The sequence below is a fragment of the Carlito syrichta genome, unplaced genomic scaffold, assembly GCF_000164805.1.
Source record: "Carlito syrichta isolate Samal-C Ts95f unplaced genomic scaffold, Tarsius_syrichta-2.0.1 Scaffold253559, whole genome shotgun sequence".
Taxonomy (NCBI): Eukaryota; Metazoa; Chordata; class Mammalia; order Primates; family Tarsiidae; genus Carlito; species Carlito syrichta.
Window position 1 is genome coordinate 31282 of NW_007197655.1, and position 18787 is coordinate 50068.

The 18787-nt window shown below is 50.7% G+C and overlaps 1 protein-coding gene and 1 pseudogene across 2 annotated transcripts in view; one reads left to right on the forward strand and one right to left on the reverse strand.

Moving 5' to 3' along the window:
* Nucleotides 1-18787, forward strand: part of FRMD4A (FERM domain containing 4A) — a 91571-nt gene that overhangs the window by 29648 nt on the left and 43136 nt on the right. The window contains exon 5 of the mRNA XM_008052020.2: nt 12966-13042. Coding sequence (XP_008050211.2) covers nt 12966-13042 — 77 coding nt within the window. The remainder of the gene's footprint in view (nt 1-12965; nt 13043-18787) is intronic.
* Nucleotides 2258-3164, reverse strand: LOC103253807 (annotated as a pseudogene). The gene has a single exon (XR_503909.2). The product of XR_503909.2 is annotated as a 60S ribosomal protein L6 pseudogene (transcript).

Below are 18787 nucleotides of genomic sequence, written 5' to 3' on the forward strand. Positions count from 1 at the left end.
TGCACTCCAGTCTGGGTGACAGAGTGAGACTCCAACTCAAAAAAAAAAAATTAGCCAGGCATGGTAGCACGCACCTCTAATTCCTGCTACTTGGAAGGCTAAGGTGGAAGAATCTCCGGCGCCCAGCAGGTAGACACTGGGGTGGCTGTGAGTGTGCCACCGCACTCCAGCCTGGGTGACAGAGTGAGACTCCAACTCAGAAAAGAAGAAGAAACCAGAAGTGTTCACTTGACACACCCTGCTGCTGAATTCTAGTAACCTCTTTGTCTTGGGCAATGCTAGCTAGCGGCTGGTTTCTGCTGACCCATTCCATGCTTCGGGAGCTCTGTGAGGCTGTTGTTTTTTCTTAATGAGCTTGATTCAAAGGAGGAAACCCAGGCTGAATTGACCTTCCGGAAAACGTAACCCATCTAACACCAAGCCCTAGCCCAGCCAGGGTTTGCTGCGGCCAACTCTGTCCACACCCCTGCCATCCAGGTGGGGCTTGAGAACGCTATAGTGGGGGTCCCCACCTGCCCCTGTCGTCCTTAACACAGAGCTTCAAGCAGATGCAGAGGCAGGTTCCCTCCAGGTTGGGATTGAGTTCCCGGCTAGAGACCCGGTGCTCCTGGGATGGCAACCCTGCCCGGTTCACTCTGGAACAGTTTGGTTCCAACAGAACTGCTGGACACAAAGGCTGTGGCTCCCTGGCCATGGTTCTCGCCAGTTTCCCCTCTTTAGGCTGGCCCTAACTGCCACTTCCCTGTAGCCATGTCCCTTGCAGTTCAGCTTGTAACAACGATGTCTGGACTCAACCTCCCGAAGTTCCTCACATGGTGGGAAGTAGCCTGAATTTGAGCCAGCAGATGAGGGCTGAAAGACTGTCTGTGTGACCTTGAGAAAGTGACTTCACCTCTCTAAACTTCAGCTGCCATGATACCTACCGCATAAAGTGTTTCGTTCATTCATTCCTTCACTCAGCAAGTGTTGAGCACCTCGTATGTCTCCAGGGTTTGTGCCAGGTGCCTGGCAGAGAACGCATTGAAGGATCTGAAGTCTGGGTGGGAAAGGCATTGGAGAAAAAAAGACAATTATAACACAGGGTGAGCCGGGCTCGGTGGCTCAGCCTGTAATCCCACACCTTTGGGAGGCTGAGGTGAGTGGATTGCCTGAGCCCGCGGGTTCGAGACCCGCCTGGGCAACTTGGCGAGACCTCATCTCTACAATAAATCACAATTTAGCCGGGCGTGGTAGCACGCGCCTGTAGTTCCGGCTACCTGGAAGGCTGAGGCGGAAGGATCACCGGAGCCCGGCAGGTCGAGGCTGCGGTGGCCGGGAGCGGCCACTGCACTCCAGTCTGGGAGACAGAGTGAGACTCCAACTCAAAAAAAAACCAAAAAACAGAACTCTCAAAAGAGCCTGCTGGAAAGATGAACTTTCAAGACTTGAAGTCCCCCTTTCTTCCCGAGGAGGAACCCTTGTGGAGCAGATCCAGAAAGACTCCGGCTAGAGGGTCTGCAGAGAGAAGTGGGGAGAGTCAGCCAGGGCCCATCTGCAGACGTAGGGCCCAGCCCCGGGCCCCCTGCTCGCCTCAGGTCAAGCCGAGGGGTCAGGCCCTCCAAGGAGAAGGTCCAGGCCAAGCCAGCAGCCAGTGGGACGCAAGTGTGCCTTCTCCCAGCAGCAGGCTGCCTTGAAAGGCCCCTGGTGCGGTGCCCGCCAACCGCCACCCGCCACCCGCCAGGCTCCCGGGTACCTTCCAGCCAGGGGAGCCTGGAGTTCACCCAGGAAGCCCCAGTGCAGACAGGCCGGCTGCCTTCCCCCTGGTGCCGAAACCAAGGGCTGCCCGCCAGCAGGATGGGCCCACTCTGGAAGCACCTGGCGTTTCACAGACAAGATGCTGTTAAATCACATTCCCCCTTCCTCATTCCCTCTTTCTCTCTCTCCCTCCCTCTTTTGTTTTTTTTCTCTCCCTTCCTCCTGTGTTCTCTTTATTTCTGTCTCCCTCCCTCCTTCTCTTTCTTTCTTTCTCTCTCTTTTTCTCTCCCTCTCTCTCCCTCTCTCCCTTTCTTCCTCCCTCTCTCTCTTTTGTTCTCTCTCCCTCCCTCTCTTTTTCTCCCTTTCTCTCTTTTTTATTTTTGGAGTTGGAGTCCCACTCTGTCACCCAGGCTGGAGCGCAGTAGCACGCTCACGGCCACTCCAGCGTCAACCTGCTGGGCTCCAGCGATCCTTCCACCTCAGCCTTCCAGGCGCAAGCTACCATGTCCGGCTGATTTTTTTTTTAACATTATCAGTTCTTTAATTAGGTTCTTTCAAAGAAATTTAAAACACTAATTTGTGAAGATAAACACCATTTGTCAGGGCAAACACAGATCGCAGATCGCCCTGGAGCTGGGGAATAGCTTTGATTTTTGGTAAGATTTGCGAGTCCACAGCTTTCTGATCAATCTTGCGCTGCTCTGTAATCTCATATTTCTCTTTTTCTGTGTCAAAGATCTCACCCTCCTGGTGCCTGGGCTTCCGCAGCTGCTGCTTCTTGAAGTAAGCATCAGTAAGATGTTTTGGGACCTTCACATTGCTGATATCAATTTTTGTGGAGGTGGCGATGACAAATTTCTGGTGTGTTCTTCTCAGAGGAACTCGATTGAGGACCAGAGGTCTAGTCACAAGTAACAAGCCACTGCCCAGTTGCTTCAGGAAAACCACCCTCTTGCCTCTGTGGCGCCCAGTGAGATGATCAGGATGGTCCCAGGAGTGATGCTGGCTCGCAGTTTTCTAACGTGCTGGCTGAAGGGCTTTTTCCCATGGCTTAACAGCTTTCGAGGCACATCTTCAGTCGGATAATATCTAGGCATTTTGCGAAGTTTAACCACTTCGGTACCACCCTTCTTGTCACCACCAACTGGTTTTGTAACAGTTGCAAGAACCTTCTCCTTTTTTTTCTTTTCAACCTTGGATTTAGCTGCTGAGTACTTCCTCTTGTACAAGGCCTTTCTGGAATACACAGCAGATCAGGAATATCTTCCAATTCCTCTGACAAGGACAGGATTTCGGCTGCAGTGGGGTTTCCCCTTCTTCGGCTTTTTAGCCTTGAGCTTACCCTTTTTCACCTTGTCACCAGCAGCAGCCTTCTTGGCTTCAAGTTTCTTCTCCTTAGCGTTTGGCTTCTCAACTTTTTCACCCGCCATCTTGCAGGATGGGAAAGAGAACTAAGGTCCTCCGGCTGATTTTTGATTGATTGTAGAGACAAGGTCTCTCCAAGTTGTCCCGGCTGGTCTCGAACTCACGGGCTCAGGCAGTCCACTCGCCTCAGCCTCCCAAAGTGCTGGGATTACAGACTAGGGTAGAGTTCTGTCATTGGGTCTTTTTTGTCAAGCTTGATACATCATAGCTGTATTTCCCTGAGGCCTGCTGGCCATCCCAGTCTCTTCCATCCCATAACCATCTCCCAGGAGTCAGCCGACCTCCATGAAGATCGAGACGTTTCTGTGATGCCACACCTCTGGACAGAGCTCCTAGGCATAAGAGAACTGACAACTGCCAAGCCCTCCCCCCACAAAAAAATAGAAAAATATGCTTCCTCCCCCACCCAAAAAGTCTGCCCTCCAAAGTAGTCAAAACCTGATACAAACAAACAAAAAAAGCTGTACCGCCATCTGAAAAGAGATGTCTTTGCCAAAGCAAGTGAACTGGCCCCTCCTCATTTTCTCCCCAGATGTACCACGTACTTCTTAGATTAATTAATTTCCCCTTTGAAGCATCCCACGGAGCTAAGTCATGGCAGGCATAATTAGCCTTGACTGTTTTCAAAGGGGAGACTGGAGCACAGAGAGGTTAAGCCACACCACACCAGGTCACAGCGCCCAGTGCTGGAAAAAAAAGAGCTAGACCCAGAAATTCCGTATCCTGGGACAGCCTCAGCCAAGCAACCCTCACCCTCGCCGATCCCAGGGGCACCCGGAGGAGGGAAGAAATCACATCCGGAGGCAGAGGGATGAGAAGAGAAAAAAACGCTTTCAGCTGCTCTTGGAAGTATTTACATTTGCCAAAGCTTTATGGTGAAGCCTTTCTGCAAGAAAAGCCAAAGAACACAGGAGAAAATAATAGAGAGAGGGAGAGACCTCTAGGGAGAACAATAAAGGAACCAACAGTCCAACAGGGAAGAATAAAATGGCCTGTTTCCCCATAGGCGTGTTAAGTACTTGTTAGCCCCTTTCTCTCTCTTCCCCCGGTAATGACTTACTCCAAAGCAAGCGAAAAGGTTTCCGATGGGTTAAAAATAAGCTGTTCATTAAAGGGTCAAGGCCGGTCGCTCTGGGCATCTGTCACTGGATGAACCAAATCAATTTAGAGCCTGAGCGTTGTCTGACTGTGAGGAGGACACGGCTTGGGGGAGGAACGGCTTGATTCCATTAGGTCTGGCTGCAGAGAAAAATTAGCCATTGTTTCCTTTTGCTGGGTATGAGGTCATCTCCAAAGAAAATAGATGCCAGGGAGCCCCCTTTCAGTGTTGGCGAGGGGGATGCCTCAGACCCATTTGGAAGGCTGATGGTCTGTGGTCCTAGTTTGCATTTTTTGGAAGACCCGGATTTGTTCCCATGAAAGCTCGTTCTACTCTGGGTAAGACAGTCCTATCATGAGAGGATACTTTCTACTCAGAGTGAATGTTTTGAGACTAGAAGTTGTCATAGAAAAATGATCAAAACTGACTCTGGGGCCAACACGCATGTGGCTCACACCTATAATCTCAACACTTTAGGAAGCGGAGGAAGAGATTTGCCTGAGCCCACGGGTTTGGGACCAGCCTGGGCAACATGGTGAGACCCCGTCTCTACAATAAACCAAAAAATTAGCCGGGTGTGGTGGTGCACGCCTGTGGTTCCAGTGACTTGGAAGGCTGAGGCGGAAAGATCGCCTGAATCCAGCAGGTCGAGGCTGCTGTGGCCGTGAACAGGCCACTGCACTCCAGCCTGGGAGACAGAGTGAGACTCGGACTCCAGTCAAAATTGCAGTGGACAGGAAAACTGGCTGAAAGAGTAGGAATAAACAAGCACAAAGAGAATACAGCAGACTCAGCACAAATGAGTGAATGGGAACCAGGGTTAGGCTTATGCGTGCACTGTCAACAATCCAATTTAACAGAAAGCCTGCTTTTAAATGCCTGTGGCACCATATTTGTCCTCTTTCAAAGAAAATGACACAAACCTGAACTTTAGGCTGGTATGTGTTCAGTGTATTCGGAACTTTTATTTTGTACATTAAGAATAATGCTGGGCTGGGTACAGTAGCTCACGCTTACCATCTCAGTACTTTGGGAGGTCATGGTGGGAGGTTCACTCGAGCCCAGGAGTTTGAGACCAGCTTAGGCAACATAGTGAGACCCAGTCTCTAAAAAAAAAAAAAAAAAAATTAAATTAACTGGGCATGGTGGTACATTTCATTGGTCCCAGCTACTCAGAAGGCTGAGACAGGAAAATCGCTTGAGCCCAGGAGTTTGAGACTGTAGCCGCGATCATATCATTGCACTCCAGCCAGGGCAACAGAGCAAGACCTTGTCTCTTTAAAATAATAATACCGATACTGGCATGTAAGTGATGGAAGGACCAGCATATAACCATAGAATGTATTGGGTGCTAACAATGTCCTGGGTACCAACTTAAGCACTATATATGTATTAATTCACTAATACAGCAGCCCTATGAGAAAAGCGTTATTATCAATGCTATTTCTAAGATGAGAAAACCAGGACACAAAGAAATTGAATTGTAGAGGATATACAGCCAGGAAGTGGCAGGCAGCATGACTTTGAAAGCCACGCTTTTCATCAACACTATTCTGCCTTGTCCCTCAAAAGGAGGAAATGTTTAAATCAAGCTGCTTTATTTTTACATTCCAAAGAGTTGTCGTGTGACAGTCTCTGGATTTACAGTGCTGACCTTCACCCTGTGCGCAGAACATAGGAATGACCATACATCCCCTCGTGTTAGGGGGAGGAAACTGAGCTGGGGAGGTCAGGACTAGGAATGAGGACTGTCAACCTCCTGGCTAGGGGACTGCCCCCAAAATAGACTAACCTAAACAATCAAGAATAAATGATGGTCTGGTTGGGTACAGTGGCGCATGCCTGTAATCCCAACACTTTGGGTGGCCAAGGTGGGAGCATCACTTGAGCCCAGGAGTTTGAGACCAGCCTGGGCAATATATGAAGATCTTATCTCTACAAAAAATAAAAATTAAGCCAGGCGTGGTGTGCCTGTAGGCCCAGCTACTTGGGAGACTGAAGCAAGAGGATTGCCTGAGCCCAGAATTTCGAGGCTACAGTGGGCTGTGATTGTGCCACTGCACTCCAGCCTGGGCAGTAGAGTGAGATACTAACTCAAAAAACAAAAACGAAAACAAAAACTGACCGTCATGCGTGTTGATTATTTGAGACAAAAGCATGGGATGTATCTTAGTGAAGCAGCCCAGCACCTCTATGGAGTTTTAAAAGCCTGGTTCAGAACCCAGAGATGGCTTTAAACTCCATCATGGAGATAATTACCTGTACTGTAGCATGAATACAGAAGACTACTTTGCGTATGTCTTGTCTTCCCAACTTGATCATAAGCTTCTTACAAATAGAGACATGTGTCAGGTACCGGTTATCATAGGCCAGTAGGAAGTAGACACCCACTGCTTGGGGCAGCAGAAAGGGAGCGGAGATGAAGCGTTGCCTAAACTCAAGATCCTCACTTCTCTCTTCTTTGGGCATAATGTAAGATACATCAAATGTCTATGGAACTGATTAAAAAAAAAAAAACTCTCACATATGGTTTCAACTCACTAAAAATGTCTGTTTCTGCAGCCCCTCAGAACCGGCTGTGCCCCAATGGCAGACCCCTACCAGGGCACGTCAGACCATGCCCTCTAAGCACACTGGCTGGGGGATTCTCTGTGGTGCTCTCACATTTTAAACTCCATCTGATTCGGGTTCAGAAACCCCCTTCTTTCATCGTGTTGCCCCCCAGATGGGTAGCAACTCATTTAAAAAGCCACTCGGAGACTTTGCAAGGGACCGTCTGCTTCTGGAAAGTGAAAAGAGCAGGCATGGAACAAGGAAGTGCTTTCTTTAGTCTGTGTGTTTCGTTCTGAGCTCGGACAGTGTTCCTGTCGGGGAGTCTAATTCTTCCTCCTGGAGAATCAGAACGAGAAGCTTGACATAACTCTGTTCTCATTCACTGTTGGAGCTTCGCAGTGTGTTAGAAAGAGCCCGGGACAGAAGTCACAAGACACGGGGGTCCCTGCATCAATGACTTGGTTAACCTCTGCCAGCCCCTTAACCTCTCTACTGAAGTTGCTTTATCTGTGAACGGAGGAGGTGGACCAGATGGCCGCCTTGATTTTGTATAATAGCCTCTCTGGATGAAGCAGGAAGTTACTCAGAGGGAGGTCATTAAGAGACTTGGTGACTCAGCCTTGGGGACAGGAGGAAGGTTCTCTGAATTCCTGGTCAAGAGTCAGAGCCACTAGACTGAGCTTCCTCTCAAGTCTTTATTTCCGCCTCATCCTGAGAGTTCGCCCACCCCCGTGCATGCAATCCCAAGCACTCAGTCGGCGCAGGAGGAGGGGATTGGGGGTGGAGAGGAGGTCCCAGGGAGCCAAGGCCCCTTCCCCTGCCCTCACCTTCAGCCAGGCACAGGATGTGGGACTCCAGCAGCCCGGCTAATAGAAACCAGCACCCAGGTCCCTGCTCGTTAAGTATTTATAGCGTGCCCTGTGGCCCTCGGGGGCGCAAAGGCAGTATTTATTAGCGAGTATTGCTTCCTCTCCCTGGAAAAATGTTTCCCATCGCCTGTTTTATACACGAGGGCAGTGAGGCCCAGAAAGGGGGAATGGAGGGCCCGGGGTCACACTGACAATCACAGCAAGTCCAAGTCAGAAAGTAAGAATCTGCATCCAGTATCAGCCAGAGTCACCACGATGATGACACTCTCCATAAAACCACTTTCTGATGGTTTCCTCTAACTTTTTTTCCCCCACGCAAACCCAAATCATCCTGGCTGTTCTGAGTCCTAATTCTGGTTATATTTTCATCCTTGAATGAAAGCTACTGTATACGGAGACACTGCTGTGTAGGAAAGCCAGGCCTCCAAGAAAAGAACGAACGAATACTTGGGTTTTGGGGGGGAGGGGGTTTGAGTCGGAGTCTCACTCTGTCGCCCAGACTGGAGTGCAGTGGCGGCTCCAGGCCACCGCAGCCTCGACCTGCTGGGCTCCGGCGATCGTTCCGCCTCAGCCTTCCGAGTAGCCGGAATTACAGGCATGCGCTACCACGCCCGGCTGATTTTTTGATTTATTGTAGAGATGAGGTCTCGCTGCCCAGGCAGGTCTCGAACCCGCGGGCTCAGGCAATCCGCTCACCTCGGCCTCCCAAAGGCGCGGGATTACAGGCTGAGCCACCAAGCCCGACCGACCGAATACTTGTTATCACATATGGTATCAAAGGAAAGCAAAGCCCCGGTCCGTGTAGGACCAAAGAGATTTGCTTTTCTGCTTCCTGTTTGAGTCACATTGTTGCTCATTTGCAAAAGTCCTTTCACTTGTAAAGTTAACCACCCATTAGCGAGTAAGAACTGTGCCCACTAATTGAGGGACTCCCTGGTAAGCAACATTGTTAGAGGCTAGAGTAATGGACCAGGTGCCCTTGACTTCTATTTCTGAAACCTTCTCTTGCTTGCTGTGTGGCCTTAGGCAGTTTTCCTTCATTTCTCCGGGCTTCCTTTTCTCCAAGAGGAAAATTTCCCACTCACTTTTCTCGGGGAATGCTGAAAGATCAAGGAGCCGAAGTTTACAGAGCTTTTAAAAGCTGCCTAGATGAAGTGCATTAGAAAAGCCTTGATTAAATAGGTGTTCATTAATAAATTTTTCGATTATTGATAGAACCGTGTATGTTAGCATTTAGCTGGATCCTTGGGCACCAGTGGACGCCAAATCCTAAGCTGGCTCATCTCGATGATGATGATGGCTGCCGGCTGTGTCTTTGTGCAGAGTGACAAGGCGTGGTGACGTCTTTACGTGGTTTTTGCATGGTGGCAGATTCTCACCAGCCCCAGCAGGGGGGAGCGGTGGGGAGCTCCCCGGGGTGGCGCAGAGCATCAGGGGCTGCCCGAAACCACAGGGTCAGAGCCCACCGGACCCTGTTTACAGAAGGGAGGAGGCAGGATGGAGTGTCCTGTATGCAGATGTGCTTATGTGTCTCCACCAGCCTCGGAGCGGAGTGTTTCGCAGGCCGGGCTCTAAGCTACTGGGGACAAGGGCCCGTGGGCAGAGACGTGCCAGACCCCCACGATGACCAGGATGGCTTTACAGTGAGAGGCAGCCCCTTCATCTTCCTGCTCCCCTCTTTCCCCCCTCCCCCGTCTAGTGGGGTGAGAAGGATCAGGCCTGTGTTCTCATGTTCACACCTCCTCATCTGTCCTGGGACCCTCCCCACTCCTGTACCTGGCTCCCACCCTCCCTTCCCGGGGTCGCACTTGCAAGACAAAGAAAAAGAAAAGAAATCCATGCTTCAAGCAGATGTCAGGGGCAATCCATTGTTCTGCACCCTGTAACAAAAATCTCTGCCGACAGCCCATGGTCCCGGGGAGAGGCCCAGGATTCAGGACCCCGGGGTTCACGGCCCAGGGCAGAGGCGGGAGGCAGGGCCTTCCCACGGGCGACTGCATCGGCGGCGGCCAATGGAGGGCCCGCGGCAGGGTCCAGATGGTTTTTGTTTGGGACCTTTGGCAGACGCGGGGCTCTCCACACCAAACAGCATCAGGGAGTACTTACAGCCGAGGCTCGGTTTGTGCTTTACTTTGCATGGAAAGGAGGGCAGAGGAGTTGCCAGGGAACCCAGCCCTCTGAGCACTCTGCTCTGGGCTTCTTCGGCAGGTGGGGAGGGGCTTCCCTCAAAAGGCACAAGGGGGTTTTCTGGAGCGCGCTCACACCTGGTTCTGCTTTCTTTCCTACTCTTGGAAAGCTTGCGGAGGCCCCCCCTCCTGGGCCTGCCCATCAGACTCAGGGTGGGCACCTTACCCCACAGAGCCTGCCAGCACCAGGACGAGCTACGTCATGGGTGGGCCCCACTGCGAAATGGAAACGCAGAGCCCCTTGATCCAGACGTATTGAGGACGTCAAGACAGCAACAGCAGAGCGTGAAACCGATCCCAGGGCCCTTTCTGAGCAAGGAACCCTCGGGTCACATGCCCATGAGACTTGTCCCGCCCAAGGTCCCACTTTGCCTGGGCAAGGTGGGTGCAGGAGGGGGCTGAGGGACGCTCACAGGGTCCAGCCATCTACCACCCACATTCCTTTCTTCAGAGGAAAGGAAAGAGAGAGGGAGAAAAGCAGGGAATCATTCTTCATGCGTAAAGATTTCCAGTGCACAATAACCTAATTTTATTTTATTTTTCACCCCAAAGTTAGGGCTTAAGCTAGGAATTCTAAGAAAAGAATGATTCTGGTTGTTCTGGGGTTAATCTCTTTTATTTGCCTGGATTTGGGAGAAGCAAGAACAACTAGGAATCATAGTAAGAGCCAAGTTCACTGAGCGCTTACTTTGTGCCGAGACTTTGCTGAGATCTGTTGCAGCTAAGATCTACTTTAGAGGAGCTGTGACTGCCATTTAACAGATGGGAAAACTGAGGCCAAAGGAAACCTTGCAAGATGTCCGGCAACTTGGAAGTAAGCTAGCCTGGATACAAACAGATGCAATCAGACCACAAAGCCTGCATTCCTGACCGTTTTGCTGTGTGGACTACTCCCCAGTTTGCTCCCAGCTTATGAGACCAGTGTCATGGGACCTGTTGCCTGTGGTGTTTTTGTGGCTGTGTTCTAAGTTCAGGTGAAATGTCTCTAGATACCCACCAGCTGGGCACTGGAGAGGACCTTTGGGTGTTTTCATGGAAGGGTTTACAGCATCAGATGAAAGCAGGAGCCCCAGACCTGTGTATCTGAGTAAGAAGAGTTCCCCCTAAGATGGCATTGAATCTGTGACTCGACACAGAATGATCTGGCCCAACAGGCTTTGGGCTGTTTGCTTTTCTCAAAAGATCTCTCCACCCACTTGGAATTGATACTTAGAAAGAAAGAAAAATACAATTTCCGTGGGCTTCAGCAGGAAATGCACTCTGAGCTAGGGACAAAAGGGTTAGCCCTGGAATGAGCAATAATAGTCCGGGCACAGTGGCTCATACCTGTAAATCCCAATCTTTTGGGAGGCTGAGGCGGGAGGATCACTTGAGGCCAAGACCTTTGGCAGACACTGGAGCTCTCCACACAGACACATAACAAGACACCCGTCTCTACAAAAAATCAAAAAATAAAAACTAGCTGGGCGTAATGGTGCGCATCTGTAGTTTCAGCTACTTGGGAGGCTGAGATGAGAGGATTGCTTGAGCCTAGGAGAGGCTTCTATTACCTGTCTATCACTGTTATCACTCCACTTCACTCTGGCCTGGGTCTGAAAAGAAGGGCTTGGTGAGGGAAATGGCATCACATTTTTTTTTTGAGTCGGAGTCTCACTCTGTCGCCCAGGCTGGAGTGCAGTGGCACGCTCATGGCCACCCCGGCGTCGACCTGCTGGGCTCCAGCGTGCCTTCCCTCTTAGCCTTCCAAGTAGCCGGAACCATTGGCATGTGCTACCACGCCCAGCCAATTTTTTGTATTTATTGTAGAGATGAGATCTCGCCAAGTTGCGCGGTCTGGTCTCGAACCCGCGGGCTCAGGCAATCCACTCACCTCAGCCTCCCAAAGTGCTGGGATGACAGGCTGAGCCACCCAGCCCAGCCGGCATCACATCTTCTGGTGAGAGAAGGTCCCCAGCCTCAGATCTGAAGGCACTGACGGCCAACTCCATGGACAGAGAAAGGAAGGACCCCAGGGAAGACCCAGCTGTTCCCAGGAGCAAAGACAGCACCAAGATTCCTGCTTTACCCTCCTTTCAGCAAAAAATAAACTGAAACTCCACCTATATGGAAGGAGATGCCATAACCATCCAACGTCAATACCAGGGTGTGTGTGTGTGTGTGTGTGTGTGTGTGTGTGTGTGTGTGTGTATAACTGAACTTCTGGTGACATTTCCCGGAGGGTTAAGTCACTTTATTTTTCACCCGATGAAAGGAACTCCATAGCTGGCGCAATTGGACGAAATCCTAATTCATTCCGAACACCGCAGCCAGCTTCTCAGTTAAGGGGGCTCTCTGGTCCCAAGGAGCAGGAACCATCAGGGGCCCCTTTGGTGTCCCTTCCGCCCCCCGGCCCAGCTAGAGGGAGAGACCCCGGCCGCATGTGTCCTCCCAGAGGCGACAGACTCGGCTTTCTTTGTGCCGCAGCAAGAATGGGCTTGACAGGCTCACACTGTGCTCTTGAGTTGCTGGCCCTGAAATCGGGTCCCAGCAGCCTCCGCCCTTCGCGAGGCTCTTACACATTAGTGGCAGGAAGTGGAGTCCCGATGGGAGGCTGGGAATTTGAACGCCTTCCCATTTCAGCACTTGAGGGGAGGAAGCTGGGCGCAGCAGCGCTCCATGCAGATGGCTACTGCTCGCTTCTGAGCGCCAGCTCTTTGCTCCGCTCCCCTCGCCCGCCTGCCAGCCCGCCTGCCCGCCTCCTCTGGGCTCCTCCTACCCCTCTCCTGGGAGGGAGAAGCCTGCCCGGCCGGGAGCTGTCATGGGCAAACCCACAAAGGCGGACCTGGGGGGAGCAACTTGGAAAGAACTTGTTTTGTTCCCCTGAAGAAACCTGCAGGAAAATCCACACCCACGTTGCCTGGTTTTGAACTGGAGAGCTGCGTGTGCACGTGTGTGTGTGTGTGTGTGTGTGTGTCAGGAGGCGGAGGAGGTGCAAACGACTGGACGGTCTCTGCTTTGATAAGGGAACTGCCAGCTGCGGAAAAGTTAACCAGCAGAAGGGAAGCCGGCCCCGGGAACCCGCAGCCCATCAGTGTTTAAACTGCGTTGTTTTCTGTCCAGATATTTCAATGGAGACAGTTGGAAAACCTGTATTTCAGAGAAAAGAAGTTTTCCGTGGAAGTTCATGACCCACGAAGGTAAGTTTGGAGAGGCCTCTTCTCACGGGAGGGCATGGCTTGGCCCCGTGTGGTATTGATCTTGGGATTTTGTGATCAGTTTGGGGTGGGGGAGAGGGTCCCGGAGGGTGGGGTTCAAAGCCAACAGGGAAGCTTTGTTTTGGATGGCGGGTGTTGATAAATGCAGTGGGTTTGAGCGCGTGTGTGTTTGTGTGTGAAATTAACAATTCCCGGACCCTCTCTTGTGGCGACTTGTGTCTCTTGCTTGTGTGTGTGTGTGTGTGTGTGTGTGTGTGTGTGTGTGTGTGTGTGTGTGTGTCTTACCTGCCTGGGCACTGCAGGGAAGCTTTTGTGGCACTTGGTAACAAACACCCAATTAATCTGGTAACAAACACCCAATTAATCTGGGCAGTAGCCTAAGTCCCCTTAGGAAGCCTTCACCGCAGGAGAGTCTGAAGACCACCCCCTTGTCAGAGCTTCTGAGAGCATTCTGGGCAGGATGGCCAACGCCACAAGAGATCTGTTGCAGTTGTGCTCAATTGTTTTATTGCCGGAGCTGTAGTTTGAGGATGTTAGTCTCGTGGGTGGGTGTGAAGGAAATGCAATTATTTTTCCCTCCACCCCACGTTGTACCCCAGAGAGAACCAGGGCTGTAAAAATCCCTGCTAAGTCCGATGCCAGACAGCGGGGCCGCGGATTGGAATGCAGCGAGCCGGCATGAATGGGGGTCTGGGCAGCTTGTACCCCGTCTTTCCTCTCTTTGTCTGCCGCCAGACCTGGAGTTGGAGACAGCCCATATGCAGCAGCAGAATTCCCTAAAACCAGGCCTGACAACTAAGAATAAATCATTCTCCCTAAGGCTGAAAGCATTTACAGGAAGGTTACCCTGGGAGAGAGTAAAAAGATCAGACTCTCCAGAGAAGCAGAGGTGGATTGGGGGGTGCCGTTGACACCCCAGCCCTGGGCTTGGAAAGAGGACTTGGCACTCCCTCCGCCTCACACATGACTTCTGACACTCAGAACAGCCTGCCCTGCCTCCCCGTGAGCACAAGAATGAGACATACCCCCCTGTGAGAGGGCTCAGACCTGTGCAGTAGTAGCCAGGGTTCCTGCAGCCGGTGATAAGCCTGGTAGGTTAAGTCCTGCTCACTCTGCCGGGTAATCTGCCTGAAACAGCCACTCCTGGTGGAGGGTAATTGCTTATCCCAACCCTGCAGTTGGGCCAGCCACTGGAGAACGATTTAGAGCCTCTGCCTTTCTGCAGTCAGGTGAAGACGGCAGCATTAAGCAGAAGACTTGTTTAGCATTTCCCAGGGTCCTATGATGGGTACCGTGACCCAAATCCCCCTCTTCTTTGGAGCATGGACCCATTGGCCAGAGGGGCAGGGGGAGATGCCAAAAATAATATTACAGCTAAGAAGAAACTCACTGTTCAGTTTCCAGGTGAACTGTGTGGGACCAGATTCTCAGGCATATGAGAGGAGGGAAAACTTAAGTGCAAAAGGAGTGCAATGAATCTCGTCACATTGGGTCAAATGCAGAAAGGTGGTGCTTGACAGAATAAAAATTAGCAACAGGGGCCGGACACAGTGGCTCACGCCTATACCCCCAGCACTTTGGGAGGCCAAGGTGAGAGGATTTCCTGAGCCACAGGTTCAAGACCAGCCTGAGCAACTTGGTGAGACCTCATCTCTACAATAAAAAATAAAAAAATAGCCGGGCATGGTGGTGCATGCTTGTAGTTCCAGTTACTTGGAAGGCTGAGGTGGATCACCTGAGCACAGCAGGTGGCTGTGAGCATGCCACTGCACCAACCTGGGCCACAGAGTGAGACTCTAACTAAAAAAAGAAAAAATTAGGAACAGGATCATCTCAGGGACTGAGCATAGGAGAGAGACAGACCCTTCCCACCTGTGATCAGGTAGGAGCTCGTCAAACTCCCAGGCACCTTGGACAAATCCTTTAACTGTATGTGGGCGCACATACGTTTTCTGTCTTCATCTGTCAACTTATCAGTGGGTAATATTAAATTCCCTTCTCTTTCCCAAGGCCCTGAGATACAGGAAAAATCCTAATCCTCATCCATGACTTCGAAGTGGGTTGTCAGTCTATTAAACAACAATGACCAAGGAAACTTCTATGTCCGGGTGCAGTGTTAGCTGTGGCAGGATATAGAAGAAAGTCAGGGGCAGAGTCCTCTTCTTTAAAGACCTTCCAGCACAGTTGGAGAGGCCGGCAGGAAGAGGAACTTACTCTCACAGAGTGTCTACCACGATCGGGCCCTATTCTAAACACTGCTACCCATTTTCTCACTGGGTCCTCCCTGGGACCCCAGTCTACAGATGCTGCTGTTATTCATGTTCTACATATGGGAAACTGAGGCACAAGAAATAAAGTAACCCGCTCTAGGTTACACATAGCTAGTATGCAGTAGAGTCAGGATTTGAACCCAGGAAGTCTGGCTCCAAAGCTCAGGTGCTTTATCAACATACTGTCCAGACAGCCCAAATGTTGCAGAACATGAATGCTGAATGACAGAGTCACAAAGGCCTGACTGGTCAGAAAAGGAGAGGCTTCCTGGGAAGGAGGGACCCGAGCCACATATGAAGGTGACCGGGATGAAAGCCCTGTGGTGGATCCTCAGGGGGACAGGGATGTCGAGTGGGTGTCCCTCAGCTGGGATAAAGAGGTGAGGGAGAGCCCAGCAGGAGGGAAGAGGGTGGAACCAGGAGGGAGCTGACCATCATCTCTCCTTGGAAGCAACATCCCTGGATAGAATAAAAGTTGGTACCCCAAGTTATCCTAGAGACAGGCAGGGAGAGGAGAGAGAGGCCCAAGGAGCCCAGAGGTGGAATGCAAGTGGACTTCCACGTTGAAGACATTTCTTCCAGACACCCAAGGAAAGGGAATCGTATGAGGTCAGCTACTTGGTTTAGTGGCCGAATCAGAGCTGCAGGCGACAGGGTCGACCTGAACTCAATTCTCCTGTCACAGCCTCAAGGTGCTTTTTTTCCCTCTTTTATTGATACATATCTTACATATCTATGGGGTGCATATGTTTGTTACATACGTGGAATGTGTCATGATCAAGTCAGGGTATTGGGGGCATCCATCCCCTCAAGTATTTATCATTTCTATGTGTTGGGAACAGTTCAAGTCCTTTCTTCTAATAACTTTAAAATGCACATTGTGGTGCTTTTAAAAAAAATTTTTTTTTTTTTGAGACAGGGCCTTCCTCTGACATTCAGGCCAGAGTGCAGTGGTGCAGCCTCAAACTCCTGGCTCAAGTGATCCTCTTACCTCAGCCCCTTTAGTGGCTGGGACTAGTGGCAGCAGCACCACACCCAGCAATTCTGTGTGTGTGTGTGTGTGTGTGTGTGTGTGTGTGTATGTAGAAAGAAGTCTCACTATGTTGCCCAGGCTGGTCTCAAATTCCCGGGCTAAAGTGAATCCTTCCGCCTCAGCCTCCCACAGTGCTGGAATTACAGTGTGAGCTCCATGCCATGCCCATTGTGGTGCTTTTTATTTTGTTTTATTTTTTTTTTTTTGAGTTGGAGTTTCACTCCGTCGCCCAGACTGGAGTGCAGTGGCCGCTCCCGGCCACCGCAGCCTCGACCTGCCGGGCTCCGGCGATCCTTCCGCCTCAGCCTTCCGAGTAGCCGGAATTACAGGCGTGCGCTACCACGCCCAGCTGATTTTTGATTTATTGTAGAGATGAGGTCTCGCTGCCCAGGCGGGTCTCGAACCTGCAGGCTCAGGCAATCCACTCAGCCTCCCAAAGGCATGGGATTGCAGGCTGAGCCACCAAGCCCGGCTTGTGGTGCTTTTTAATGTATCATCCTACTGCTTGCCACTTTGCTTCTTTGGAGCAGGGACAGTGAATCTGATTGGCCTTATGCTGTGATGGAGTTCGGGGACCCGCACGCTAGGAAGGGAGACAGGACTGCAGTAGCAGGAGGGGAAGCGCCAGATACAGTCATCTAATGGCGATTTAGTAAACAGGGAGTCGTTCAGGGCAGAGGCTGCCATCTGAGTTGACACACTGGTCCCTGTTCTTTTGCCTCAGGGCACAGAACACACTGCCAACTTTCTCCTGTACAGCCTTACTTGATTGCTGCTTTGCTTCTGAGGTCCTGTAGATTTGGCAAACATTCCATTTCTAAGGTTTAGGCAAAATGGAAAGGGCTTAAAGGGAAAGATGAGGAGAGGTGATAAATTAATAATAGAAGGCGAGGCGCGGTGGCTCACACCTGTAATCCCAGAACTTTTGGAGACAGAGGCATAGATTGCCTGAACCCAGGGATTCGAGAACAGCCTGGGCAACTTGGCAAGACCTCGTCTCTACAATAAATCAATAAATTATCTGGGTGTGGTGGCGTATGCCTGCAGTCCCAGCTACTTGGAAGGCTGAGGCAGAAGGATCGTCTGAGCCCGAGAGATCGAGGCTGCGGTGTCTGTGAGCATGCCACTGCACTCCAGCCTGGGTGTCAGAGTGAGACTCCAACTCAGTAATAACAACAATAATAATAATAGTAATAAAGCAAGAGAAAAGCTCTCAGAGCATCTGATGGGGATGCTCCCAGAGAGCTATGCAGGCCTGACCAGTCACTTATCTTTCACTCATGGTACCAGAAATGTGGAAGCACCCACCTACAGCTCTCACCACCCTCTGAGATACTTTTTCTCTCTAATTCAGCTTTTCTGGAAAAAAAAAATTATCCCCAGGAGCAGCAGCTGCCATGGAATTCAAAGTATAAGTTCAGGTCACTGTTTCTTTATTAATCCACAGAGGCCCGTGGGGGACCCCACTTTCTCACTGACTCCTGTTCAGTTATTTTTCAACTGTGTGCTCTTTCACACGCTGGTATTTTTTCCTTAACTCTTGTTTGAACCAAAAAGAGGAAAAGCCTACCTAGAATCCATATCATTAACTAACCACCAGATTTGAATTTCCTCTTGTAAGTGAGTATAAACGAGACCCCACTGTTAAATCTTTAGCCTCCCAGGGTAAGTTGATGTGAGAAGCTTTCAATTTTCTTTGAGGGAAAATTTGCCATAAAAATAAAATAAACATGCCACTGTCCCTAAGTCCTGATCACCTTAAGTTTCTCCTAAATTAGCTGTCTTAATCTTGAGAACACACATTATTTTTTCTGACGCCCACAGCAAATATCCCCAATCCCACCCCACCCTCCCATCACCTTGTCTGTTGTCTGTCTCGGGTACACATGCAAATGGGTACTTAGATTTCATTTGCAAAATAATCTGCCTGTCCTCCAACCCAGACTTTGCTGAGAACGTGACCATGTACGTACCTCTTTTTCCCGGCGACTCCATTAGAGCGGCGAATTGTATGGAGAACCAGCATTTCCCATTTTCATGTCTAAATTCTGATTACTTGTCTCCCTCCCGTCCGTATATACTCCATCAAGATTTTTAAAGTGTGTAGAGAGAGTTTAGGGGCATTGCCTGGCTCATTGCCCTCTGCCTTTTCTCTGCCGAGTCTTTAAACTCCCCCAGCCCTCTGCATGTGTTTGAGATCGATCACCAAATCTTCAAGGAACGTGGGTTGGAGTGACATAAGAAGCCCCTGGTTCCCTCGCCATAGCCTGTGGCAATGAGAAAAAACATGTCAGCCAGGCCCGGTGGCTCAGCCTATGATCCCGCGCCTTTGGGAGGATGAGGTGAGTGGATCGCCTGAGCCCACGGGTTCGAGACCTGCCCGGGCAGCGAGACCTCATCTCTACAATAAATCAAAAAATCAGC